Source organism: Bos taurus, chromosome 11 (assembly GCF_002263795.3).
Source record: "Bos taurus isolate L1 Dominette 01449 registration number 42190680 breed Hereford chromosome 11, ARS-UCD2.0, whole genome shotgun sequence".
In the NCBI taxonomy this organism is placed as follows: Eukaryota; Metazoa; Chordata; class Mammalia; order Artiodactyla; family Bovidae; genus Bos; species Bos taurus.
The window spans coordinates 95,512,562-95,540,424 of NC_037338.1; the positions used below are offsets into that span (position 1 = coordinate 95,512,562).

Genomic DNA, 27,863 nt, shown 5'->3' on the forward strand with positions numbered 1-27,863 from the left:
CAGCTGTTTAAGAATCTGCCTGCAGTGCGGGAGACCTGGGTTCGATCCCTGGGTTGGGAAGATCCCCTGGAGGAGAGAAAGGCTACCCACTGCACTTAGGTCCCCACACACCGCTGGTTGACGCCCCTCCAGCCTTATGCTCACACTGTTCCCTCTGCCTGGACTGCCCCCAACTCCTGTCGAGCTGGCAAACCCCTGGACATCCTTCAAAACTCAGTTTGGAGGACACCTCTCCTGTGAAGACTTCCTGTCCCCCCAGGAGCAGAATCAACCATTTTGTTATCTTGTGCAGTTACACGATGTATCACATCAGGTTATGATCTGATTAAGACACTCTCCCCTACAAGACTAAACATTCCCCAGGGGCAGGAACCAGGGTATCTGAAGGTGCTACTGCCAAGGTGTCTGCCTCAGGCTGCCTCGCCCTAAAAGAAGTGCTTGCTCCTAATCTGCCCAGAGGCACGGGTGGAGCAGGAGTGACTCTGGGAGTAAATTAGGTTGGTCAAGTGGGTCAAGGATGGAAGCTTGCATCTGTGGTTGGCTTTCTCAGTGTGTGACCCTGGAGAGGACAACTCATCTTAGTTTCCTCGTCTGTAATCTGGGGCTGCCACCTACCAAAGTGACTGCGAAGAGCAGATGGGCCGGACCAATGGACAAGGCAGGTGAAGTCCTGGAAGGGCACTTGGAGCAGACCGGAGGAAGCAGTCCTCAGAGGGGGCCTTGCTCACTGCTGCCACTAGGTGGCTTGGGTTGGGGGGAGTCGGGGAATCAGTGAGAGGGGCCAGGCCCAGGGCCTGTGGGCCTCTGATGGCAGACAGAGAAGAAACGGCCAGCGCCCTGAAGGCAGGTGGGCCCCAGCAGGTGGCCGCCTAAAGTCCCTTGCCCTCTTCTGGATTATAACCCCTGCCTCACGGGGCTCCTGGAGGAACAGTGAAATGATGGGTGGCACACAGCAGATGCTCACTCAATGACTGTTCCCTCCTGCCCAGGGTGGCAGCTGAGATGCAACCAGGGTGCAACTGAGGCTGAGGCTCTGGGAAGCCCAAGCCTCTTCCAGGCCTCCCAGGGTTAGCAGGGACCCAGGGATGAGGTGGGGCCCCAGTAGTGCCTGGTATCCCCCTCCCCAGCCCCCAAACCCCATCTTGCCTCCCCCAGGTTTTGAACCAAAGGTTACCTGGGTATCGCCTTCATCCCATTTGGAGCATGGCCCTGCCCTAGATAACCCAAGCCTATTTGGGAGGCTCTGCTTTGGCCCCAGAATGTAAATAGGCAAAAGTAGCTGGAAACTAATTGCAAAATTTATTCCAGGGCTGCGAGGGTTGGGGGGTTCTTAAGGGCACTTCTCATTTGGGGGCTGGGGGATCGCCAGCCTGGCCAGGGGCACGTGTTTCAGAAGACAGGGGCGGCGACTGAGACAGGGTGCTGGAAGGCGGGGGCAGGGATGCCCAGCGATCTGCAACTGGGCAAGCTGAGCACAAGCCGCGACAGCATCGTGAAAGCGGGACAGACCGTGGACGCCCGGCCTGGAGACGGAGGACACCAAGGCCGCTCCCTGGTGCCTGGCCCTGCAGAGGGTCTTTCGGGATGTAGGAGAGGAGTTGAGGTCCAGCTTCAAAGGTGTGCAGCAAGGAACCCAATGGGATGGGGCCAGTGAAAGACGGTTCATCAGCAATGTCCCTGACCTGAAGCCCCGTACACTCTCCCCCCAAGATCACCCCGATTCCCACTCACAGAGACTCTGAGCTCCCCACAGGCCATGTTGCTGTCCACCTAGTGGGGTAGAGGGACAGGCTCTTCTCTGGATTGGAGTGGGGCTCAGGAATAATGACCCAGCACCACCCCTGGGTACTCGGTATGAGGGTGTCTGGAGAGAAACCACGGGCTGTCCTTGGTCCTAGTACCCCCAGTCTCAGACCTCAGATCTGTCCCCTGCCCCTCCACATACATACCTTTCAAGGAGCACCTAAATTAAAATCAAATAACAAAACAAAACAAACTTCTTGACTACAGCCTTGCAGATAAATATCAGCCAGGAGGGCCAACTGTGAACAGGGCTAGAATGCCGATTGTGCCAAACCAAACTTCTCCTCTGGCGGGAGAGGGTTAGAAAGATGATTGTAGCAAAATACTTTTCAGATAACAACTGTCAAAGTTCTCCCCTGCAGACGTCAGATGGGGCAGAGGGTTTAGGGAGGAGGTCTTTTTGTCCTAACCAGTCTCCCAGTGTCCTCCAGGGCCCAACAGTCCCCTTGCCTAAGTTTGCAAACTCTGTTATCCTTAGTTTACAAAACAGAGGGCTTCCCTCCTGGTCTCCAGGAGGGTCTGGAGACCCTCTCCTCTCCCGCCCGCTGATGTCCACTTGACCTCTCTCTGCCTCTGCTCCCAGGAGAGGACGAAGGGATGACCTCTGACTCAAGGGACGTTGAGGCCCACCAGGGAATCCGAACCTCCTCCCTGGGCCTGGGATCCAGACTCCAGGACAGACAGCTGGGAGCAGGGGGAGGGAAGGAGTGGCTAGCAGCCACCTCCTTGGGGCACTCTGAGTAGCAGGCAAGTGCCAGCAGTGAGTGGGGACCACCTGCCCTCAGCCAGGCCCTGCTCACCCTCGCCCACCTTCCCAAACATGGGGCTTCCCAGAGCTGAGGGGCAGCGGCCTACGTGGTGGGGTCCTGGGTCAGCGTAATAAAAATAAACCACCTGGAGGCCGCGAGGGTGCTGTGACCTGCCCCCTGGCCCCGGCCCGGTCCCCCTCCCCCGCACTGGCCCGAGTTCAAGTCTGCTTGGCCTGCAGCATCTCGATGAGCAGGTTGTTTCGGGGCATCTCGTTGCCCAGGTGCTTGTGGTACAGGTACTCCTTGGCCTGCATGCTCAGCGCCCGCACCTCCACCAGGCACAGCAGCAGCTGCTGGAACTTGTCCCCACAGTGCGGGTAGTGGCACAGGGTGTAGTCAAGCAGGGCGGCGTTGGCCTTCTCCTGAGCCTCCTTCACCAGGCTGTGGTTGTTCAGGAACTTCACATCTGCAGAGGGAGGAGCCGATCACCAGTCCCGTCACATCACCGACGCTGTCGCTGGCTTCACCCACACCAGCGTCCCTGCGATCACCAGAGACGTGGGCACTGCCACCACAGTCTCCCCATCACCGCCACGGTGCCATGCCCGCGGTTGGCAGACACCGGCACCAGCATCCCTGGTTTTCACCCACATGGTCCCTGCCGCCGTCAACTACCAAACCTCAGTCGTTCCTGCCACCACCAGGGTCGCCATCACCAGCGACACCTTGGTTGAACGCCACCACCAGCAGCAGTCACCACTGCTGACACCCCTGTGGTTGTCACATACTCGGCCACCGCTGGTCACCCAGCCACAAGCACCTGTCACTGCCGCTGCCGCCACTGTCATCACGCCCACCGCCGCCACTGTCCTCGCGCCCACCGCCACCATCACTGAGACCATCGCCAACCTCCCCCGGTCCCTCCTCGGATCTGTCTTTGAACCTCTCGATTTCTTCACTGGCAAAAAGAGCACCAGTAGCATCTACTTCACCAGACGGCTGTGAGAGTTCAGGGAGCCTGTATCCAGAAAGTGCTCAGAGGAACAAGCGTCTGGTGCTTTCCCAAGGCTCCCTGGGTTACTGTCACTGTCACTCCTCCTCTCCCCACGTCCGTGGCCAACACCATCCCCCACGGTCAAAACCATCCTGTCGCCATCGTCTCCAGGGAGTGACCATCCGCATCAGCACCCCACCACCATCATCACCCATCAGCACCATCCCAAGAGGCGAACTGTGAGTGGAGAGAGTGGCAGGCACGCTGTTGATCCACCTTCTGACCCATCAAGAGGCTCCAGCACCCCAAGGAAATTCTCTCACGGGGCCATGGGGAGGGGGCCTTGGATGCTCACTGCAACAGTATTTACAGTGATGGGGAGGTGGCCCGGATGGCCGGGCGGGGGCTACACCCCCAGGAGTCCTGTGCAGTAGGCAGAAGTAATGGAGCAGACACAGCACTGAGCAAATGGACAAACCCTTAAAAGCCTGGGGCTGAGTGCGGGGAGAAAACAGAATAAAAACAAAAAAGGGAGATTCAGAATGAGATCTATAAGGGAACACCATCTTTGCTGCTGTTGCTTAGTTGCTAAGTCCTGTCTGATTCTTTTGTGGCCCCATGGACTATATTCCGCCAGGCTCCTCTGTCCGAGGGATTTTCCAGTCAAGAATACTGGAGTGGGTTTCCATTTCCTTTTCAAGGGATCTTCCTGACCCAGGAGTCAAACCCCTGTCTCCTGCATTGGCAGGTGGATTCTTTACTGCTGAGCCACTGGGGAAGCCCAAAAGCCATCTACATAACTTAAAAATGCTTGCAAAGGACTTCCCTGGTGGCCCAGTGGTTAAGACTCGGAGCTACCAACTTAGAGGCATGAGTTCGATCCCTGGTTGGGGAACTAAGAGCCCACATGCCGCCCAGTGCAGCCAAAAACAACAAAAACCAAAACAATAAAAAATGCTCGCACAGAAAACACAGACATTGTGTAAGAACAGGGACAAAACATAAAGAGACAATTGCCGATGGGAGGGACAGGTGGGTGGCTGGGTAGCTCTGTGTGGACCAGGGACAAAGGAGTGTGGTCCTGCCCAGAGGCCCAGTGAGGAGACAAAAATCAAGTGTCTCCAGTGTGAAATGGATGGTGGTTGAAATCCCAGCCCCACTGCTTAGAATTGGTGGCCCGCGCCCTATCCTCTCCTGACCTGAAGGCCTTCGTCCTCTATGAAAGGGGCCATGCCCACCTTGAGGCAGGGGAAGCTGCACAGGCGCCTGGCCCCCAGGGTGCCCATAGAGGGCCAGTTTCCTGTCACAGGAGCCCTCCTCAGCTCCTGGGCAGCATCTTCAGCTGGTGCCCTGGCTAGGGGCTACCGATCAGCAGGAACCCACAGATCCTGTCCGCATCCCTGACTCCTAGCCCCGTGTGGCCTGGGATGTGGCAGCCTGTGGTTCAGAAAACAGTCGTCCATCCACTTCCCCTCGGCTCCCACTGCTCGCAGCCCAGCCGCTGCGGGGGAGTCTGGAGCCCAGCATGCGCAGCCCTTGGCCCTTCTAATCCCTCTTAACACCCGCTGCGCCAGGAGGGCTGGATGCTCCTGGCAACCCTGATCCCCAGCCGCCCCCAGCGTGCCCGTCGAGGCCTGTGTTGTCCAAAGTCGGATTTAGGGAAATCCGAGCTGGACCTCGGGCGTATGGCAGGATCTGGGCACTCCCCCGCTCCAATCTTTCCCCCATGATATTCCCCTCCCCTCATATACTAAGTGAACCAGGGTCATGTTCTTCCTGGCCTCCCCAGAATTACCATTAGCCCATAAGGCACCTTTGTGCCAGTTATACAGAAGGTCCCCCGTACCTCACAGAAAGAAGGTGAGGGGCATGCAGGCTGGGTTTCAGGCTCTACCTTCCCCTGTCTAGGCGCCCTTGTTCAGTTAAACAACCTGTCCAACTGTACATGACTGTTCCCTAGCCTGGTCCTCTCCAGACTCACTCAAAGGTCATGGGAAGTCTCCCCACCTAACTAGCCTCCCTGGGGGCAAGAGGTGCCTACCAGTCCCATCCATTTCCCAATCTCTTTTCAACCCCATCTACCTTCAATCCCTACCATCCCCTGGGCTGGGCAATTCTCCAGTTAGTCTTCTGACAATTTACAATAGGAAGCTGGGGGTCCAGAGAAGGGTAGGGACCAGCTCAAGGCCACACAGAAGGCAAGGGGCCCAGAGGAAACAGGAGGGTGTGGGAAGGACTGGCCAAGATGCTGCAGTAGAGGCAGGAGTGGGAGGGGGCTGGGGAGGACCGGAGCCTCGGCTTTACCAGGATTTACTGTTCCCAGCAGCGGTGTGACAGGGACAGCAGGGCGGAGCACTGGGTGGGGAGGTGCAGGCAAGAACAGCTTTCAGGGACACACCCCTCCTGGCAGCTCTCAGCGGGCTGGAGACCCCACTGCCCCCCGAGGTGGACTGCAGGGCTCGGGGAGGGATGCACCGTCACTAATTGAGCCCCAGCCACCACAGTGCAAGACAGGAAAGTCGTTTTCCCAGCACCCACCGCACCTTCCCTGCCCACCTCCATCAGTTAATCCCTACAGACAGGAAGGCAGGCAGGAAAGGGTGTCCTTCACGCAGGTGTTAAGGACAGTGGAGTGTGCCTGGAGCGCGCAGTGGATACCAGAGCTGGGACTCGAACCCAGATCTCTCTGGCTCCCAAGCACTATGGGTAAGCAGGGGCGGGGTCGGGCCTCGACATGGGTTCCTGGGGGATTAGATGACATGATGACCTCATGTTCCATCCAACCCAGGAGTCCAGTCCAAGGACCACCCAGCCTGGGGCCCTTGGTTTCCCCAGGGAGACTTCTGGACTCCCCCTTGGAGGGGAGCATGATCAAGCTATGCCTCTTCTCCTAGCCCCCCTCTAAAGGGACTGCTCTGAAGATTCTCTGGGATGACCATGTGACAGAGCCTACATCCCTTTGGACAACACACCCTTCCTCCCTTAGTCACAAAAACCTGAAGATGTCCCCTCCTGTGTTGGGGGCTCAAATCCCAGCTCACCAGCTGGGTGACCGGGGGCAAGTCTCTTCCCCAGTCTGAGCCTCAGTTTCCCATCATCCGCACAATGGGGGCAAATTCAGCTCTGCATCTCAGGGCAGCCAAGAGCTGGACCTCATCTGCTGCCCCGCTATGAGCCCTGAGCCGCCGAAGGTTGGAGATGGGCCTGCTCAGCAGTCCCAGGGGTGGGTGGGTTGGGGGGGGGGGAGCTGGGAGATAGCACCCCCACCTCTGAGAGCAGCCCGCTAGCTCCGCGGAGCCGGGGGCCCCCAGGTTCTCAGAAAAGCCCCCTTTTCACGGTTTAATTGAATATTTGAATAATCCTTTCATTCCAGCGAGGCATAAAGAATGTTGTCCCAATAGCAGTGACTCAGGCAGGCGCCCCCGCGCACAATGGCCCCTCGAGTGGGGCTGCTATTCAGGCCGCCTTTTGTTGGCGCGAGCAGTGGGTAAATTGCAAACGCTTAAGGGAATGCTGCTGCCGCCGCCTCAATGCAAGTCAGGAAATCGAATGTTAGGTCAATCCATTAAGCTTCGATTAAGTCCTCTGCAGAACAATGCCAGCCGGGCCCATCTTCATAAACACCGTGATTGCCAGGAGAGAGGCACTAATTTTAATTAAACCTCCTTACCTGCCTTCGCGCCTGCCTGAGCCGGCTATTTAGACACCAAATGGCACCCTTCTGTGGAGGCAGGCGAGAAGGGGCCGCTGGGCGGAGGGGCAGGGTGGGAGGGCGGGGCGGTTGGAATGGGGGGACAGTCATCGCAAGGGTTCAAGCTGAGCAGCCCAGGGAGGCGCTGCCCCGGGGTGATGCTCAGCATGCCAGCTGAAGGGCGATGGGCAAGTGGCCACCCCTCTCTTGGTTCCCAGTTCCCTTGGGGACCCCGGTCTGGCTGTCTGGGTGGGATCCTGGGAGTAGCCCCCTCCCACCTTCCAGACTCAGGGCAAATCTTGCCCCTCATCTTGCCCAGATGTATCCGCTTCTCCCAGCCCCACATCCAACCTCTGGCAGGGTTCTGGGCTGCCGTAGGCATCCTTTTCCCATGCTGCAGTCAGAAGGACCTTTCCAAAACGCAAACTAGATCATGATTCTCCTGCTGCAGATTCTTCCCAGGGAAGCTTCAAGGTACTGGCCTGGCCTTCAAGGCCTTGCACAGCTCGGCCCCTGCCTGCCTCTCCAGGCTCCTCTTCACCCTCTCCCTGCCCCACAGCTACACCTGAGCTGTCAGGATTCTCCCCATCCCTCTGCACCAGCTATTCCTTCTGTCTGGAATGCCTTTGCTGCGGCTTGCTTTGTTTCTCCCAGAATACTCCTGCTCGTACAGCAAGGCCCAGTGCAGAGGGCCCTCCTCCAGGCAGATTTCCCCAATAGCCAAGCTATCGTTGGTTTCTCCTCTTGGGCCTAGCCCTGCTCACGCTGGACTGCTCAGACTCCTCCCCTAACCTAGAACCTGTCAGCCAGCAGCCTCTGTGGCTCCCTGGCTTCCTCTCACTGTGCACCCAGGAGCTCAGAAAAGCCTGGGTCATAGGTCTTCTCCCCTCAAAGCCCCAACATTCTGGCCCCCACCCGCAGGGTCATTATCATGACCCAGGTCACTCCCCACAAAGAGTGAGATAAAGAGTGAGATAAAGATGGAGAGAGACTTATTCATGCATGCATTCACTTCCTTCCCTAGCTTGCATTGTTAGAGGCAAGATCCTGCCCCCACCCTCCACCATGGTTGCTCCTACCAAGCCCTGCAGCCTTGCAGACAAGCCCCCTCCAGCTACCAACCTGTTGTGCCAGAGTCAGGAAATCCAGCCTAGGCACCCAGGCCCCTGATCACAGCCTAAGCACAGGGCTTCCCCCAGTCAATACTCCACTAATCACCCCACTCCCAGCCTTTATCTTACCCTCTGCTTCCCCAGCTGCCCCAACTCTCGGGCAGGCACACACTTGCCAGACTGTGACTATGATGTCATTTCCCACAAAGACAACGTCTCTGTCCTGCCCTCTCTCCAGGTGACAAGGCATTCACTTCCCTCTGTTCCAACCTTCCATCCCATCTATACCTCTGCTAAAAGATGTATTCCCCCTAGCAAACTCCTACTCATCCTCCAAGACCCTGCTCAGATGTCCCCCTTCCAGGAAGCCTTCCAGGCAGATCCCTTGCTCCCCATCCCGGATTCCCCATCTCTTTGTCTCAGCCCTGATGGTGCTGGGCAAAGGTGTCTCCCAGACTGGGAGCTGCCTGAGAGCGGGGGCACAGCATCACTGGGCACAAGGAGGGCACTGGACATAGCTTGCTGGGTGAAGGAGGACAGAGGGAGGCTGACCTGATGAGAACCCAGAAGGAGGGTGGAGACGTGAGTGGCACAGGTTGGGCCAAGATCAGGAGGGCACAGGAGGCAGACACCAGACACTTGTGGAGCTGGGAGAACTGGTGGCCTGGGCTGCCTTCTGCCCCTGCCCGGCTTTTTTTTCCTCCTTGGCACTTACCACAGTCTTCCAGGTGACACATTTTACTAGTCATTTCACTAATTTGTATAGTTTACTAATCATATTATGCTTATTGTCTCATCTTCCCTTGAAGACAAGGATTTGGGTTTGTTTCTTTGTTTTTTTGAGTGAGTGAATGAAAAAATGAATGAATGGGCAAAGGGGTCTGGGCCTCAAAGACACCCCTGGAGCAGGGAATTAGGAAAAGCAGGGAACCTCAGGACGGGAACCAGGGGTCAGAAGCTCCTGAAATCACATGGGCATTTTCTGGGGGTGGCCTGGGCACTTCCCTAAGGCTTTCAGCCAAGAATTTACCAAATTCTCAGGAGAAGTCCTTATCCCATAAACGGCAAGTCTTAGACCTATCCTGGCCCTCTGTCCTCCCACACAGAGAAACTCAGGCCCAGAGACAAAGCAGGCCCTGGACCAGGTCCCCTCACAGCTTTATTCACGAAGGGAGGGGGCCTGGCTTCTTCGAGGACGCCCATCAGAGAACCGCTCCACCTTGGGGTCTCTTCGCCAGCCCCACCTCCACCCCACCACCTGTTATCCACCTGACCCCCAGGCCAGGCCTTGCTCAGCCCACTCACCGAGGCTGAAGAGAATGAGGAACTTGAGGCAGACGAACTCCTGGCGATCCAGCTGCAGCGCGTGCAGCTGCAGCACCAACTCCTGCGCCCGAAGCACCAGGCTGTGCAGCAGCGAGCCCGCCTGGGCGGCCACCGTGGTCAGCTCCACCTGGGCGGGCACAGGGCAGGGTCAGCGCCGCAAGGGGAGGGCGTGCAGGGCAGGCACTGGTCGGAGCCTGGGGGTCAGGGGTGCCCCGCCTAGGGGCGGGGCCAGGTGGGAAGGCCTCTCTTCAAGTCCCTGCTCCCCCGACCCCTCCCAGGCTCGTAGCTCTGCTCCCTGCATGGAGCTAAGACCCCCACGCAGCAGAGCTGACATCAGGCAGGTGGGTGCGGAGGGAGCGCTGAAGGGTCCTTCATGCACGAAGAGCGGCCGCCAGATCAGATCCCGTGGTGCAGCAGCTTGTGTGCTGTGAGGTGGCATCTGCAGTGAGTGCCAGCTTGTGCTGGGTGTGGGGGCGGGGGCAGGGTGGCTGTGCCCGCAAACACGTGGATGCGGCCCCATGACTGCCCCGGGGGGCCGCATATGGACACCTGGATGTGGCCACACCTCAGCTCACGTTCACACACATGCAGGGACACACTCACAGGGCGTGAACACACACACACACACACACACACACACTCTCTCCTATGGTCGCATCACAGGGTAACACACATACATCCACGCGCCCATGTATATGTTCTCACTGACATGGTGAGGGGCAGATCTCAACATCCACCCACTTATGTGTGTGGAGATATCTGCACAATAAAATACAGCCGCAGGGTGCACACACACAGTCCATGGCCTCAGAGACATCCACCCACCTGTTGGCAGGGGCCAGCACTCCTGCCTCTCACTCACTTCACGTGCACTCACAGGTGGCTAGCTTTCTGCTAGCCGTGGATGGCCTGAGACACCCAGGTGAGGACAGGGGATGAAGACAAAGGGCTTGGGGTGGAGGTAGGGGGTGGGGAGCAGGGCCGTAGTCTCCGATCTCCACCCCACCCCCACTCCAAGCACCTGTGAAACCCACTTCCCCTCTTGTATCCACGCCTCCCCCCGCCCCACACACACACCAGGAGTGATGCTCCCTCCTTAGGTTAGACCCTGGGCATCAGCCTCCCTTTCCTTCTTTCCCCTTCCCTCCATTTTCCCTCCACCCTGTCTCAGCCCCTCTTTGAATCATGCCCTCCCAGGTCCCAAGTGTTCTGAGCAGGGGGTGGCTACCTTCGTTTCCTCTTCACCACCCATCCTGCCATTTCCTCAAATACAACCTGGCTGTGAACTTCCCCACTTAAAACTCTTCTGATGCCCCCTGTTTGATTTCAGGAGCGAACCCAACCCCACCATGTCTCCCATCCTGGGGTGCCCAAATTCTGACTCTGAGCTCTTTGGGGCCCAGACCCCTTTGCCCATCCATCCATCTATCCATCCATTCAGGATTTAGAACCTGCAGGCCCCTAGCGAGCCCTCCAGCTTTATCTCGTACCTCATCTCAGCCCCACAGGGCGCCTCCCCTCCAGACCCTCCTCCTAGTGGCCCCCGGCAGCTCTGCAGCCCTAACCTGCCTCTCTGAGCTTGGCTCATGCAGCCGTCTCCTCTGCATGTGTGGAGGTGGGGACTGTCCCGCCACCCCTGTTGCTGCCCGACCAACCCTTATTCACTCTTTCACTACTCAGTGCCACCGCCACCTTCTCCCAGAGCCTTCCAGAGCTCTGAGCTGCTCCCCCAGAACAGGGCTCCCAGAGGCTGGCTCCTCTCCAGGTCAAAGCTAGGGCTGGTCAGAGGGAGGTCAGGCTGGTGGGCATCCCGTGAAGCTGGGGAAAGGGCTGATATTCAGCGGTGTCTAGGGCCAGCCCTGGAGAGGCCTAGGATCTCTTCTGGGCCCAGAATTCTGGAAGGGCATGGTTGGTGGGGGGGTGGGCGGGGGGCACAGTAGGGTCTGGTCACCTCCTGCCCTGTGACCAGCAGGATGCTGCCCTCCTTGCCATGCTGAATCTGACGGTAGATGTGGTCAAAAACCAGCAGCTCGCTCCAGCAGTTCTGCAGCAGTGTCATCTGGTCGGCCACCTGCAAGGAAGAGGCACACCGGGGTCCAGGGTCCAGTCCTGCTGGGGACCTTCCCCTCGCCCCTCTCCCGCCAGCTCTGAGTTCAGACGCTCAACGGTGCACGTGACCCGGGCAAGTTGCCCAGCCTCTGTGTCCAGTCTGCCCATCTGTCTTCCTCATCAAAGTAAGGTACAGGTCTGGCAAAATAATAAGAGGGTCCAGTGGAGGCACGCTGGACTTGGCTGGGCCTGGCTGCAGGCCATGGCTTTGCCTCTTACAAGCTGTATGATCTTAAGCAAATTCTGTCACCTTTGTGGGCCTCAGTTTTCTCATCTGGAAAGTAGGCAAAGTATTAGAAGGTGGTCCGGCACATATTAAGCCCTCAGTAAATGTTAGCGCATAATGTCACCGAAACGCTTTGTGAAGGATTCCTTCAAATGCAAGGGAAAATTAGTGTTAATTTTTCTTTCTGCCCATTTGGCCTGTGGTCACATGTCTAGCAGCCTCAACCACTCCAAAAGAAGCCATGTCAGAGGGCTTCCCCTGGGTGTTGTGCAGAACCTTCAAGCTCAAGCCTGCAGCCCAGCCCAGGGAATGAGCAGGTGGCTGGCAATGGTCTACATCGGAAGGAGGAACAGAAGGGTACACAGGGCCGATTCTGAGTCCCTAGGCTGTACTCGGGGGCACTCAGTGTGAGGGCAGGGACAGTCTTCCAGCATGGCGATCGCCACACTCTAGCCTGACAGTGACAAGTGGGACTCAGGACCATGGGATGCCAGAACCAGAAGGACCCTCGAGGAACCCCAGCCTAAACTATTTCCAGATGAAGAATCTGCCACTCAGAGAGGGCAAGGGACTCTCCAGGAATCAGAGAGAAACAGAGCCAGGCCAGGGCCACGGCCAGCAGTCTTGGTCCTCAGCTCACAGCAGGGATGACATTGAACCCTTCTGGGTGTTCAGAACGGTGCTGGGTGCAGTGTGTCCTCCTGGGGCCACACAGTGCAGACTCCAGTCCTTCTCAGCATCTGTGGCTCATGGACCAGCCACCGTCTACACAGCGGGTACTCCCTGGGCACCTTCCGGGGCCATGCCCTGCAGTGAGTGCAGACTACAACATCGAGTCGCGTTGTTACAGCTCCACAAGTGTTTGTGGTAAGTACTGCTGTTATCCCCGATCTACGGAAAAAAGGGGGGTTCGCTGGTGGCTCAGATGGTAAAGAATCTGCCTGCAATACGGGAGACCTGGGTTTAACACCTGGGTCGGGAAGATCCCCTGGGAGAAGGGAATGGCTACCCACTCCAGTATTCTTGACTGGAGAATTTCATGTATAGAGAAGCCTGGAGGGCTACAGTCCATGGGGTCACAAAGAATTGGACAACAAGGAGAAAGGACATTGAGCTCAGAGAGATCAACTAACTTACCCAAGGTCACACAGCTCCTTCTGGTTCACTTGTGCTTTTAACCACTAGGTATGGAGGAAGCCCCACCCTTGCCACCCTTGAGTTCAGGGCATGTTCACTACTGCCCCCAGAAAGCCTCCCCCTCCTCCCAACTTGGCAACTACAACATCTCATGGTGCTATTCATGGCTCTTCTTCATATCTTCCCTGGTAACCTGTGGGATCTGCCAGCAGGATTGGTATCCAGCTCATCTCTGGGCCCCCAGAAGAGGGGTGTCAGTTTTGCTTGATGAACAAATATGTGTTCCTCAAGACATACACAGACAGCCCAGAGGAACCACCCTCAACCTGGAGGCCAGAGGCGTCCAGGCAGCCCCCGGCCTGTGGGGAACTGGCCCAGACCTGACCAACTGCCCAGCGGGGGGCGGGGCGTAGAAGCCCCTCTTCCCCTCTGCTCTGCTCTTCTCCTGGGGGTGGCCCTGGAGCCAGTCCTCAGACAGACAGGAGGAGAGAAAAGTGGACAAAGAACAAAGCAAGCTGCCGGACACACAGACAGGTTCCTCCCGGACTCGCCTGCCCAGCCCTTCCCAGCCCGCACAGCTGAGAATAAGAGGAAGGGTCTGTCGCTACCCTGCTCTGCCTTCCCATCCTCCTGCCTCCCCTCACCTCCATGTCAAGAACCTACCACTCCCCCTCCTCTCCCAGCAGAACGTCCGTCCTAGAGCCTCATAACTGTCTGAACAAAAAAAAAAACACCCGGGCCGGGGGAACCCCAGGCTCAGGCAGAAGTATCTCTGAATGGGAGAGGCCAGGAGAGACAGCAGGCGGGGGGCACCTGGCCTTATCTCACCTCAGGAAGTGGCCAGCCCCTGGAGCGCCTGCCCACCCCTTCCAAGGAGGGAGGCGAGGCTCAGCAAGCACCTCAACCAGGCCCCGTTCCCCATCACCTCCTGCTCAGGGAGTCACACTGGCCGTTTTGGCCAACCCAGATGGAGACAGAGGGTGTGCAGGGATGGGCTCTGCCCGCCCCACCTCCCCACCCACTGGGGCCCTCGAGAGCAGACACCCTTGTGGCTGAATTAAGGGAACAGAGGGTGGGGAGATGGAAGCACATGAGATAAGGGGGAGAATTAGGAGATAAGCTGTGTGAGCTTTGGGCAGAAAGCAGAAGGGGTCACAGTGACCTGGCTGGCCAAGCCCCGGGAGCAGACTCTGTACCCAGACCTCGGACCCCGGGAGTGGGGGCAGCCCTGCCACGGGGGTGGAAGGGGCGCAGGCAGAGAGATGCACTTTGGAGGCTGGGCGTCGGCGCCCTGTGCCTTCTGGTTCCCGCTTAGCCACACACTCGGCCCTGATTTCCTATTCTGAGAGATGGGAAAAATAAATCCTCCCTCTTTTGGTTACAGAAAACAGCGGTGTCAGTCGTGAGGGTTCCCAGGTGAGTTATTCCAGAGACACTGCCCACCTCGCCTGGGTTCCCCTACCCATCAGCTAAGCAGTTGCGCCTTCCAGACACTTCACTCTCACTTTGCCTAAATGGACACACAAAGATACCAAACACCAAACATTCCTCACACAGAGGAAAGCGCACACACACACACACACAAGCGCGCGCACACACACTCCCCCTTTCATTAAAAGGAAAACCACAGGGCCAGTTCCTCTCCACAGGAAAGCAGGTGGCGAAGAGGCTCATTTAAGTAAAGAGGGCTGGTCTTCACCTTCCATGGGCTTCTCCCTAAGCAAAAGGTTCTTCCTCTACCTTCGCCCTGGCAATCAGGACATTCGTAGTCTCAGCCCTGGGGTCCCTCATCAGCCGGGCCTGTCTGCTGGGCCCACCAGCCGCCCACCCCTTCTGCCAGTCCGCCACAAATCTTCCTGGAGCCTTGACACTTTGCAGCCTGCCTCAGAGACTGGGTATTTATGGGTGCTGAGATGACCTCCCTCCCAGCAGGCCCCCCTCTGGAGTCCCCTGGGGTCTGATCGGTCTGGCGGTCGAAGGCCAGCGGGCTCTGTAATTCTCCAGTGGCTGACAAGCCATGGGCTGGCCGTGGCGCTGTCCCGGCTGAGTGGTTGGCGGGCTGTCATTTGTCAGCCCAGGACTGACAGAGTTACTGTCACTTAAATGAAACTATATATCTAAGCAGTTAAATGTGTTGCCGATTGAGGGCCTCGGAGTAGGGCGTCAAGGGTGCACTGATGTCAAGATGGGTCATTAGGCGTTCTTGGCCCTCGTCTCCACCTCCCTGATTGCTATCTCGCGTCCTCCCAGCTGTCCCTCAGGGGGACTGTCCAGAGAGGCTGCCTGCCTGGGCCCTGCCCCCACTGAGCAGTGCGCACAGGTGAGTTTCTGCTACCTTGCAGGTACAAAGCTGCTTTGGAAGCACAGGGCAAGGTGGGCCCTGTCTTCTCTTAGAGCCCTAGCATGCTCAGAGGAGCATGGACACAATATATCTTTTCTCCTTCTTCCTGTCCTGGCCTGTCCGCCACCTGCAAGGTTAGATTCAGTGGGACAGCAGCAGGGGGTGAGGGAGAGAGCTGAGCCCCGACTCACTGAACACTTCCTGTGCACTGCACCCTGTGCTAAATTCTTTAACCTGCCCCTGCTCACCAAGCCCTTCCAACAGCCCTATGAGGTGGCCATTATGTCCACTGCCCCCTTTTCACAGACATGGAAAACTGAGGCCCAGAGGATAAAGTCACCAAAGGCACACAGCAGATGAGTGGCAATCTGGAGGCTACACACAGGCCTCCTTGCTTCCAGTCTGTGTTTCTAATCTCTGTGCCACATCATATTTAGCACAACGCAATTGCATGAGATGGAGCATCATGCAGAGACAGAGGGACATCAAAGCTGGGAAAGAGGATGGAGGAGGGGAAGCCCAAGAGGGCATCCGAAGCCCCCAGTATCAGCTCAGCAATGACCTCATGCCTTGCCCTGGGCAGCGAGATGTCATCAGCATCACAGGGGACTGAGTGGGTCTTTCTAGGGAGAGCTCCGGCTCTGTGGTGGGAGCCGGCCTTCCCTGGCTGGCTGTCCATCACCCACCACTGAAGGACCTACTCCTGGTTCAGGCTCTGCTTCCCGCCCTCCCTGCCTCTCCAGCCCTGCCTCAAGTACTGCCTGGGGTTCCCTGATGCGTGATGCCTTTCTGCATTTCTGCACCTGATGTTGTTCCCATTTCCTGGAACACCCTTAACCTTTTCAGACTGCTTTCTGGAGAGGGGCAGATCAAAGAAACCTCTCCTAACTTTCTAAGACAGAACCATTTGCTCTCCTACTGGGCTCCCTTGGCCCCTTTCTTTGGCTCTCAGAGACCTGGGCACCCCGTGCCCTGTGTTGGCGTTATCTATGTGCATGTCTGTCTCCTCCTCTGGCCTGCAGCCCCCTGGGTCCCATCCATTTCACTGTCCCCATGCACAGGCCACGGGTGGCCCCACTCTCAGAGCACCCTCTCTGCTGGCTGCTATGATGCGTCCTGCCCAGAGGTGAGAAATGAAGGGTCAAAGGGGAGAACAGAGTCACTCGGCTCCCCTCCCACTTTTCAACTTCCCTAGCTTTGGCTCTGCAAACACATCAGCCCAGGACTTATTGGACCAGTGGAAAAGAAGTTCCATATGGCTGATAAGAGGCCCTCTAAGGGCTGGGCTAGTACTTATCTGCAAGTCTCCTTTACAGAGGTTGGTAACCTGGGCTTGATTCAGAGACTCTGGGAAGGGGAAGCAGGAAGGTTTGGACCACAGAGAAGCCAGAAGCAGGAAAAAACACTCAGCAAAGCTGGGACAAAAGCCCTTCCCATCCTGCGTGAAAAACCCCTGAGAGACCAGGATGGCGGCCAGAGGAAGTGCCCTGCCCCTGGATCCAGGGTTCTGGAGGGCCAGGAAGGCTCCGTTCCTCCTCCCCTCTGCACTGGGGGCTCATGGGAGGCTTGGAGGGAAAGCTGGCAACCAATCCAAGGGTCTTGGGACCCTCATCCCCCACTCAGGGCCTCCAGGCATGAGTAGAAGGCAGATGGGACTGTTTGAGGCCCTGCCTCTTGTTCTGTCCATGAGGTCGGCCTAGAGAGGGGGCATGGGTGAGAAGTCCCACCCCACAGCAGACACGCGGCACATCCCCAGACCTCAGACACGACAGAGGCCCTCCATAGTAGAAGCAGAAGCCATCGCTGCCAACTCTTGACTCCCAGAGCAACCCAGGCCCCCGGCCCCACAGTGCCTCATGGGTGCACAGTGCCCAGCCTTCATCTCACCCCTCCCCCACCTCACGTCCAGCCCAGCCCCGGCAGGCAGTGCCCCCGGCCCATCCGGCCACATGCCCCTGGAGGAAGCCCAGGCCTGCGTGGCGTCAGCACTGACAATGCTGCTCAAGGCTGCAGTGGCTCCGCAGGGAGGGCAACAGGCCCTGCTGTTTACAGCCAGGCAGGCAGACCCGAGAGCTGCAGACAGCAACAGGCCTGGAGTAAAGGCCCATCGTGTCTTGGTCTAAGCCTGGGAGGATGGGCTTTGGCCAGGCTTGGGGGCCTCTGAGGTTGGCAGGACACCCTGGTCAGAGGGAGCCAGGGCACTAAAGGGGCAGCTCTCAGCCTTTGAGCGCTTCAAACCACTGGGCGGGATGAGTGGGATGTTCTTCCATGTCTGGCCTTAGTTTCTCCTGCTGCTTTTCTGCTTATTTTAGCCACAGGTATCCCAATCCAGGGGAATGGAAGACCTTGCAGCCAAAGTATCTGGAAGATGAGAGGTGGGCCCTGCCATCCCCTACTTATCCTGGCACCTAGCTCTCCCTGTACACGCACACACACACATTTACACCTAGGACCAACCACCATAGGGCTTCCCTTGTAGCTTAGTCGGTAAAGAGTCTGACTGCAATGCAGGAGACCTGGGTTCAACCTCTGGGTGGGGAAGATCCCCTGGAGAAGGAAATGGCAACCCACTCCAGTATTCTTGCCTGGAGAATCCCATGGACAGAGGAGTCTGGCAAGGCTATAGTCTAAGGGTCACAAGAGTCGGACACGACTGAGTGACTCAGCATAAGCACACCAACCACCATGCATGAGAAATGTGGGATAGTAAGATGTTTCACCTTAGGTAGGAAGGAGAAGCACCCCAAACTGAGATACTAACACCCCTTCTATGATATCTGAGGTTCGTGGGGAGTGGTGGCCTCTCCAAATGAGCGGACAGGAGGGCCTGGACTCTCTTCCTGATGCTGGGCTGGGACAGCCAGAGACAGCTTCCCCGGGACTCAGCTAGTCCTTTGGGAGAATCTAGAGAAAGAGAAGTGTCCAGAGAGTCGCAGACTGAGAGAGAGAGAGACTGAAGGGACTAGAGAGAGACAGGGAAACAGACAAATAGCACACCAGGGAGAGAGACAACAGAAAGAGGCAGAGATGAAAGAAGCAGAGGCCGTGGGAGATAGATACCCAGGAAACAGAGAAGGGGAAAGAGGGAGGGGTGAGTGGGGAGGAGGGAGAGGGGCAGGAATACTCCTCGCTTCCCCAGGGTGGCCTCCCTGTCCCCTGACACACCTGAAGCCAGTGGGTAGGCTAGTCCCACCCAAGGGGTGTCCAAGACTGAGACTTAGCTGAGAAGACACCCCAGATCCAGCGGCCAGCCAGGTGGGAGGAGGGACTCACCTCCAGCTCCTTGAAGACCATGCACCTGCGTGCCCAGTCCACGATGGAGATGAAGGTCTGGTCGGCCATCCTGCACAGGAGGCTGAAGGGCGCAGGCTGGTCGGGGCGGCCTTTGGCCGGTTCCTGCAGGCAGCCCACGATGCGTGCCCGCACTTGGTCCTCATCTGGCTCCAGCTGCAGCAGCTGGAGGATAAGCTCGGGCACACCAGGCCCCCCCGAGAAGGGCTCTGGGTAGCCGTAGGGTGGCCCGGGCTGTGGGGGGCTGGCATAGGGCTCTGGGTACTCAGACTTGATGGCGCGGCCAGGGAAGGCAGGGTAGAGGTAGCCAGCCAGTGGCCCGTGGGCGCTGGGCACAGCCATAGGCAACGCTGGGGCCCCAAAGTCGCCCAGTGGCCCAGCTGGTGGACCTGAGGCCAGGCCCTTGGGCTCAGATGCATGCAGGCCATGGGGCAGCATGTAGTCCGGTGGGGGAGGGGGCGGCGGGGGCACCCCCACTGGGGGGCCTGTCTCCAGCTTGAAGCCATTGGCTCGAATCTGTGCCTTCTTCTGCTGCTTCAGGGCCCGGTCCCGCTTGTACATGGGCCCAAACTTGTTCCGGCCGCCTCGCATGCGGTCAGCGCGCACAGCTGTGGGCAGAGGCAGAGGGGGGCAGGCTCATCCCCTCCAGGCCACCCTCCCTACCACTCCACTCACAACTCTTTCCCAAACGGATCTGATTGGGCCTCTCCCCAGCTCCGCACCTCTCATGGCTCCTCCGGTGCCCTTAACCTGCCATTCACAAGAGTCAATCCCCTAACCTGGCATTCAAGGCCCTGGTGCCCTTGCCACGTTGTCTACCCCTCACGAGCCCCAGTCTCCTTTCCTTTCCACCTTACTATCTCTCTGCATCTCTGCTTGGCGTGTCCCCAACCCTGCCTGTGATATTCCTTCTGTCTCAAAGCCTTTCCATCTCTGGTGCTTTACTAAACACCCAAAGTGTTCTGGGTTCACAGGCAGCATCCTCTTCTTACCCAGATGTCTGGCCTCTCATCCCACTGAGTGCTATCATACACAGGCTGAGAACTTCCAGGGGCCCAGCAATGGGCTCAAGTGCCCAGCACAGGGCCTGGCAGGGAGGTGGAGACGGGAAGTGGGCTCTGGTCAGCCTCATTCCCAGGTGGGTTCCCAGGGTCCAGCTGCTTCTTGACTGTCTGCCTACCTCTGTTGAACCCCTGTTGCAAAATGACTCAGGCTTCCTCTGCTGCCTTCAAATTTGAAGCTGAGTTAAGGGCTGGCTGGGGCTCTGGGCTGGGGGAAGGGACCTCCCTTGCTGACCAGATGTCCCTCCGCCTGGCCAAGAATGTGTCACCAGCTGGACCCAACAGGTGTATTTCTGCAGCCGAAGTGTGGCCCCTGCCCCTGCTCAGACAGGACCCCACCCTGAGCTCCCAGAGAAGGGAGAGGACAGGAGAGAGAGGCCAGTGCTCAGCAAGGAGGGTGTCCTGGGGCCCACCCGGCCAATCTTCCTGCCTTGGGAATGGGCAGCCCTGCTCCACTCCCTCTGGCCCAGGAGCTGGGGACCTGGGCTCTGGGGGCAGGACAGGATATCCCCCTTCCATCGGGAGTCCTTCCTCTAGGTGGCAGGACTTTTGGCCCCGGCAGCTTTCAGAGCCACCAGGGGCCTTCTACATCGTTTAAAAACTTTAACCAACAGCTGCCTGCTCGGCGCACAGCCCGGCTGGGGCCAGCAGGGTAGAAGCCTATGACTGTCCACCCTCAAAGAACGTGAGTCTTTCCTGCTGAAGCGTTTTTCCTCCCCTCTGGACAGACAGTTAGGGGTGGGGGTGGGGAGACAAGGATGGGCCTGGGTTCTCTAGGAGCACTTGGTCCCCACTGCCCAGCTCTCTAGGGCCTGGCTAGGGACCTGCTGAGTGAATGAACTGAGTGAACCTTCTGGCTGGATGAACGGACGAAGAGATGAGTGGTCTGGGTGAGTGAGGGCTGCACAGTGATGCTGGATGGATAATAACATCAGTAAGGATAACAATAACAGCTAACCTGTTGAGCATTTTCTACATTTCAGGTACCATGCTAGGAGCTTTTCATACAATTCTCTCACTAGCTCAAGGAGGAAGGTACTACTGAAAAGCCCCTTCCCTTGTGGTAAAGAATCCCCCTGCAATGCGGGAGACCTGGGTTTGATCCCTGGGTTGGGAAGATCCCCTGGAGAAGGGAAAGGCTACTTTCCTTTCTCCAGTATACTGGCCTGGAGAATTCCATGAACTATATAGTCCATGGGGTCACAAAGAGTTGGACAGGACTGAGCAACCTTCACTTTCACTTCACATGGGGTGTCTGCAGCTCAGAGGTTAAGGGACTTGCCCAATGTCACCCAGCCTGTAAGTGATGGCACTGGGACTTAAACTCCAGTAAAGGTACTGAAAACCTTGACTCTGGCTTGGTGTTGGATGTCAGTGGGGGTGTTACAGAACTCACAGAGGGAGGAGCTCTGTGGGGCTCTGCTCCCAAGGGCTGGGGAGAGGGTCCTCTTTCTGGGGTTCACTTTTGGATACTTCCCAACCCCACCCCAGGCTGGTCCTATGCGCATCCCTTCAGCCAAACCGGCATCGGTTCTCACCCCTCCCCCATAGGGAGGATCGGCCCTGATTTCACGTGAAGGACTAACTGCCTGGCCTCAGAAACATCAAGAAGACCTATGGTACCCTCCCCTCACCCCTTCTCCCATCTCCACCCCCTGCCCTCTCGCCGTCAGAGGTCAGGGGTAGGAGGCACGGCACTCGCACCTTCCAGGCGCATCCCCACCGTCAGGCACTTCTGGAAGCGGCAGAAGGGACAGCGCTTGCGCTGAGTCTTGTCGATCTTGCAGCTCTGGCTCTCGGTGCACGTGTAGTGCTTGTTGTTCTGCACCGTGCGCTTGAAGAAGCCCTGGGAGAGAGGGGAGTCAGCGCAAGAGGGGGACAGGCTCTGTCTCCCCTTCCCTGCACCTCCCAGCCGGGCCTTCCGCCGCGTCCCCGCTCGTGGCTCACCCGCCGCCGCCGTTCGCGCCTGTCCCCTGCCGACCAGCTGCCCGCTCACCTTGCAGCTCTCGCATGTGAGCAGCCCGTAGTGGTAGCCGGACACCTTGTCCCCACACACGGGGCACAGCTCGTCCAGGTCCTCGTCGTACGAATAGTCCATGCCCACGGCGTCCGCCTGTGGAAGGAGGAGAGGTTCATGGCAGGGCTGGACGGCCGCTGGTGGTGCGGGGGGACCTGGGCGGGGTGGGTCCTGCGTCCCCGCGGCCGCGCGCCCCTCGGCGCCCTGCTTACGGGCCGGCCCCTGGGCCCCACTGCAGCGCCGGTGGTCAAGGACGCCTTTTGCAGGCCCCCAATGAGAGCGCCCTGAGCAGCCGACAGCAGCACATGTGTCCGGAGCAGCTCCCGTGCGTGCGGGGCCCTTGCTGGCCCTGTGTCCGCGCTCCTGCCGCGCCCTCTCCCCACCCTCCCAGGGGCTCCTCCTGAGTGGCCCCCCACCGCCGCCGATCTGGGACTGTCAGATTAAATGCGCTTTGATCCGGATTCGTTCATTTAAGAACAAAACCCCGATTCTGAGAAAACGCGATGAGCTCGCCAGCCGGGGAGATGCCATTGAACCCCGGGTGGAATGGGGCCCAAGCGTTCTGGGGATCGGATGGGGACGAGGGAGACAGAGGCAGAGTCTGGGAGACCCAGAGATGGGCAAAAAAGAGAGCGAGAGACACCGACCGTGGCTACTTAACTGAGAGAGTACCCCCGGGACGACGGAGACAACGAAAATCCGAGAGTGACAGAGAGGCATTGATGCAGAGTCAGAAAACCTGAGGGAGACAAGAAAGGTGAAGAGACAGCGAGACAGAGGTAGAGACAGAGAGCAGTGGAGATAGAGAGATGAGAGAACGAAAGAGACACACACAGAGGGCAGAAAAAGAGAGATCGGAGACACTGGGGAACAGAGGCCCGGAGAGAAAACCTCGGAGAGACAGCTGCAAAGCCAGAGACACAGTTGTAGATGAAAGATAGACCAAGACACCGGAGAGACAAGAGAAACCTGGGAGATACCCAGGCAGAGAGACAGAGACACTGAGAGAAAACCTGGAGAGACGGAGGAGCCCGGCCAGGGGTTCGGGGACGGGGTTAGCGGTCGGACCCCGGCCCGGAGCTCAGAGGCGCGGCCCGGCAGAGTCGGACCCGGACAGGCGCTCGAGCTGAGAGGCGGACAACGACGGCACCCGGGAAGAGAGCCCGAAATCGCGGAGCTGCCAGGCCCCCAGGCCAGGAGAGACAAAGCCCGTGGGCGGCAGCCACCGACACCGAGACCGAGGCCGTGCCACCGAGACGGGGACGTCGGGCGGAGACCGGAGAGGTGGGCGCAGCGGGGACAGCGGGCGCCGGGCGTGGAGCTGCAAGCCGGGCGCGAGGCGCAGAGACCTCGGACGGAGACCCCGCGGGCCCCGAGAAGGAGGCCGAGCCCGAGGCGGGGGAGCGACCTCGGGCGGAGAGTCGAAGTCCCCAGGAGGGAAGCGCGCGGAGCCTCGATGGATCCGGCCAGCGCAAAGGGGCGCGACGGCGGCTACAGCCCGCCCGGCGCCCACCTGGCGGCTCCTGGGAGCAGCAGCGCCCCGCGTCCGGCCACCGCGAGCCCCGCACCTCCTGGCCGCGCCGCCGCCGCCGGCGATGAGCCGCACCCGGGCGCAGCGCCGCCCGCCCGCGATGACGGCCGCTCGGGCCGGGGGCGGGGAGGCGGGGGCTCGGGGCTGGCGGCGCGGGGCCTCGGCGCTTCCCCACCCCGCCTCCCCGCCCCCGCCGCCTCCAGGGCCGCTCCGAGGCGCACCTGGGACCCGGGCCCCTCCACTGCCAGTGCGCGCTGCGCGAACCCGCCGCGCCGAGACCAAGGGCCGGCCCCTCTATATGGGCTCTTGCGGTATTCGGGGGCGGAGGCCCGGCCCGCGCCCTCCAACGCCACCGAGACGGGTTCGTGTCTTTCCTCTCACCGTCTCGGACTCCCATCCCCATCCCGGCCCCCGGAGCCCGGGCGCCCGGGAATCTGAGCAGGTGCTGGGCGCCTGGGAGCCTTGGGCCACCCTCCTGTGGTGAAAGGAGGCGAGTCCCTGTTTGCAAATCCTGCTTAGTCTTGGTGAGGGCCACGCTGGGGGCGCTGGCCGTTTTGCAGCATGGAAACAGGTAGGGCAAACGTAGGGGACCATGGCCAAGATACCGGCTCAAGGCTAGAAACTGAGTCCCCACCCCACCCCCACCCAGGCACGTTTTCTCAATGGAGATTTAAGCAAATCTCCCAGCCCTAGTTTCCTCATCCGTAAAGTGGGAGTGATGCCTGGACTTTAAGGGTGGCCGTGCGGATGAACGGAAGCAGTGTTGGCAAAACACACGCCTGGCACTGCGGAATCGCTGAAAGCATCCAGATGGGAGATCTGGGTCAAATTCTTCTCCTTGAGCTTCGGTTTGCTTGGCTGGAAATGGGAGTCGTAGTAATTTCACCCTGAGAGTTTTCCGAGGTCTGGTGAGGACTCAAAACCACCGAGGGCGTGGGAGCTGGGAGAATAGAACCCAGGGGCAGGAGAAATCTCTCTCCAGTCCAGTTCTGCGCTCTTACTTGGGCTGGGAGCAGGGCAAGAGAGTGCCCGGCAGCCCTAGGAACAAAAGTGTCCTAGGGACCTCGAGCCGAAGGGCTGAGCCATTGCTCTGAGCTGGAGGGGGTGGGGGTGGGGGGAATCTATTCAGTCACTCTCATTTTTCAAATGTAAAAAATTGAGACCTGAAAGAGGAAGGTGCCCGCTTGCATCCTGCCCCTGCCCCCTCGGGGCACCTAGGGTCCAAGAAAGTGTTGCAAACAACGAAGCCAAAAAGGCATGATCTTCAAGCGGGCAAATACCACAATTAGGCATTTGCAGCTTCGCAGCCGCCCAAAAGGCTCAAATGTGAAGGCTCAGACCCTTGGCTGCGGTCAGCTTCGTCTGGGCCTGTGCCCCGAGGCCTCTGGCTTTAGCTGGAGCTGGCGCCTTGGTCCTGCGAGCCAAGGCCTCAAGACACCACGCAGACCACCTCCCTTCTCGCTCACCCAGCTGATGAAGGACAGATGCTGCGGCCGACTTGTGAGGCAAGCTCGGACAGGTCACTTGGCTTCTCTGAGCCTCAATTTCTCCATATATAAAATGGAAAAGGTAGGCCCTACAGAAGAGAGTCTGTGGTTTCCGTGGGAGTCCATGGACCGGTCTTGGTGAGGAGGGAGGAAAGAGCGTTATTGCAGACCTCTCCACCCGCTACCCTAAACCCCTGAGAAACCAGAGTGTCTGCAGGAGCTGGGGCGTGGGGGCCGCTGCCACTCAACGGTCAGGGAGGGGCCCTCAGAAAGTGGCAACCAGGAGCAGCAGAGAGGGAAGGGGGTTGAGGGGGAGGGCTGGGCTGGGGAATCCCGTCAGCTCCTCTGGGATGGAGCCCACGGGGGTCTCCTAGACCTTGTTGAGCAGGACTCAGGCAGTGTAAGCACAGGCCTGAGCTGGGGACCCAGGTGGGGTGGGGCCTGGGCTCTGAGCCAGTTCTCTCCTTCCCCTTCCCCTTAGATCCCCTCTCCCAGAGGTTCCACGGTCACTGGCTGGGAGCCCTTGTGTTGACCCTCCAGGCTTCATTGCACCCACTCCTCACAGCCCCAGGTTCTAGCTGGGGAATCACAGCCCCTCACCCACCTACCCAGGGAAGCAAATTCAGACCTGGCCCAGCCACAGAACCCAGAACTGGGACTGACAGATGGATACTAGAGACAGACGACTGAATCCACACAGAGACTCAGAGACATCCGCAGAGACAGCACAGAGTCACAGGCAGGGAGACGCAGAGAGACCAAAGACAGACCCAGGGACCATGGACGTACATCCAGGCTATGAGGCTTGGGCCAACGCAGTCCTGGGGACACCCGGCCACCCGGGGACAGCAGGACACCCCACAGATCCCCGTAGGCCCAGCTCCTCCCAACAGCCAGCCAGGGAAAAGAAGGGGTAGTGTGGTAGGAGGGCAGGTCTGGGGAGATCCCCGGCCCCTTTCCTGCCCAGAGGAGCGGGCACCAGTCACTCAGCAGAGCAGGCAGTGGCCGGCCCAGGCCGCAGGGAGGCACTGAGGAGGGAGGCTGGCCATTAGAGGCCTGGGCCCAGGCCCTCACTTACGGAGCAGAAGGCGAGCTCACACGCTGGATGAGGGTGGCCAGTGGGCACCGGGGGTCCGAGGGGAAGCTCCAGTGGCCCAGGTGGGGCGGTGGTGACCGTGGGCACACGGAAACTTCTTTACGCCACGGCGGGCGGCGGGCGGACAGTAGGCTGGCCCTGTCCGTCCGTCCTCCTCCTCCTCCCCGCCCTGGGTGGGGGGGCCACCGGAGGCCCAATTGGTCTCTGCCCCCACGTGACTCTGCAGGCCTCTCTCCTTCTTTGTTGGTGTTTCTCTTCATTTAGGTCTATTTTTTTTTTTTTTTTTCTTCTCCTAAAAGAAAAAAAAAATACTCCTATCTATCTCGGGGCCGCGGATGGGGGCGGAGGCCAAGGCACTCTGGAGGCCTTGGCCAGCTGGCTGTTCCAGGCCGCTGTGGCAGTGCAGAGGCAGGGACCCCACGTAGGCGGGTAGGCAGCCCCGCTTGTTAGCGACTGGGTGGGAGTGGGGCCTGATTTATGGGCAGCTCCCCCACCCAGCCTGCAGCCCGGCCTCTCTCCCCTTGAATGGCTACCTCCCTGGGGCCTGGCCCAGCGGGGTCCGGCCTGGCCCAGACATGTGAGGGGAGTCAGGTTGGGCTGGCGTGGAGGCAGGATCACGGATGACTCGACCAGGTGGCCCTGCTGCTTTGGCCTGGTCTTTTTACTCTTTCAGAAGATGAAGAAAGAGGGGATGAAAGGCAAGCAGGTGAGCTGACTGAACACCTCTCGTGTGTACAATTTAGTCAACGTTGGCTTCTCTGGATGTCACCATCCACAGAGGGCTGCTGATAGTCCCGGTCAACAGCTGGGGAAGTTGAGGTTGGGCTGAGACTGCCTGTAGGGCCAGGTGGTTGGTTACAGTGGCTCCAGGGATAGGACAAGCGGGTAACTAGACCAGGATAAATAGGGCAGAGCAGAGGGAAGGGATTTTTTTTAAGAAGGTCAGGCCTCCCCATGCAGCTGAGGGTGTCGTCCAATCTCCAGACCCAGACAGGTCCCAGAGGTCCCAGTTGGTCTGCTCTGTGCCCCTCCCATGCATGCCTCACTCTTTTGTGTATTCCTTCATTTGTCTCACATTCACTGAGGGCACACGACATGCCAAGCACTGGTCTAGGCACTGGAGGAAAGGGAAAGAAAGAAGTCTCTGTCCTCAGAGAATTTACCTCCCAGCCTTTTGTCTTAGGGGGTGGGGAGGGGGCACAGGGGACCATGGAGCAATAACTGGGGAATCCACACACAACCCTTTTCATTTGCGGAAACAGACAAATCACGTAGAACACTTCACTCATCTGGCTTGGAAATGATAAGGGTTTTTCTGTATGACTAAAGCCAACTATATATATATATATATATATATATTTTTTTTTTTGTAAGCAATTTTTTTCTGGGTTTTTTTTTTGACACACCCCAAGTCACATGGTATCTTAGTTCACTGACCAGGGATTGAACCACCGCCACCTGCAGGAGAAATACCGTGTCTTAACCACTGGACCACCGGTGATGGTTTAGTCGCTAAGTTGTGTCCAACTCTTGTGACCCCGTGGACTGTAGTCTGCCAGACTCCTCTGTCCATGGGATTCTCCAGGCAAGAATACTGGAGTGGGTTGCCATTTCTTTCTCCAGGGGATCTTCCCGACCCAGGAATTGAACCCAGGTCTCCTGCACTGCAGACAGATTCTTTACCAACTGAGCTACAAGGGAAGTCCTTAAAGCCAACTATATTTAAAACCTAGTATGTCTTCCTCAATATGCCATGTAAAACATTGTCCCCCAGTTTTATTGAGAAATAATTAACACACACCATTGTATAAGTTTAAGGCATACAGCACGATGATCTGATTTACATATTGCATTAATCATATTATGAAATGATTAATGCAATAAGACATTTT

The 27,863-nt window shown here is 58.4% G+C and overlaps 1 protein-coding gene across 3 annotated transcripts; it reads right to left on the bottom strand.

Moving 5' to 3' along the window:
* Nucleotides 1-1,276: 1,276 nt before the first annotated feature.
* Nucleotides 1,277-26,055, bottom strand: NR5A1 (nuclear receptor subfamily 5 group A member 1). 3 transcript variants are annotated; one of them, XM_024998291.2, is made up of 7 exons: nt 23,610-23,631; nt 21,837-21,953; nt 21,545-21,686; nt 18,762-19,387; nt 11,627-11,746; nt 9,655-9,802; nt 1,277-3,018 (listed from the first exon to the last, which is right to left on the bottom strand). In XM_024998291.2, the coding sequence occupies exons 2-7, from the start codon at nt 21,936-21,938 to the stop codon at nt 2,771-2,773; spliced, it is 1,386 nt and encodes a 461-aa protein (XP_024854059.1). In that variant the 5' UTR covers nt 21,939-21,953; nt 23,610-23,631; the 3' UTR covers nt 1,277-2,770.
* Between the last annotated feature and the right edge of the window lie 1,808 nt (nt 26,056-27,863).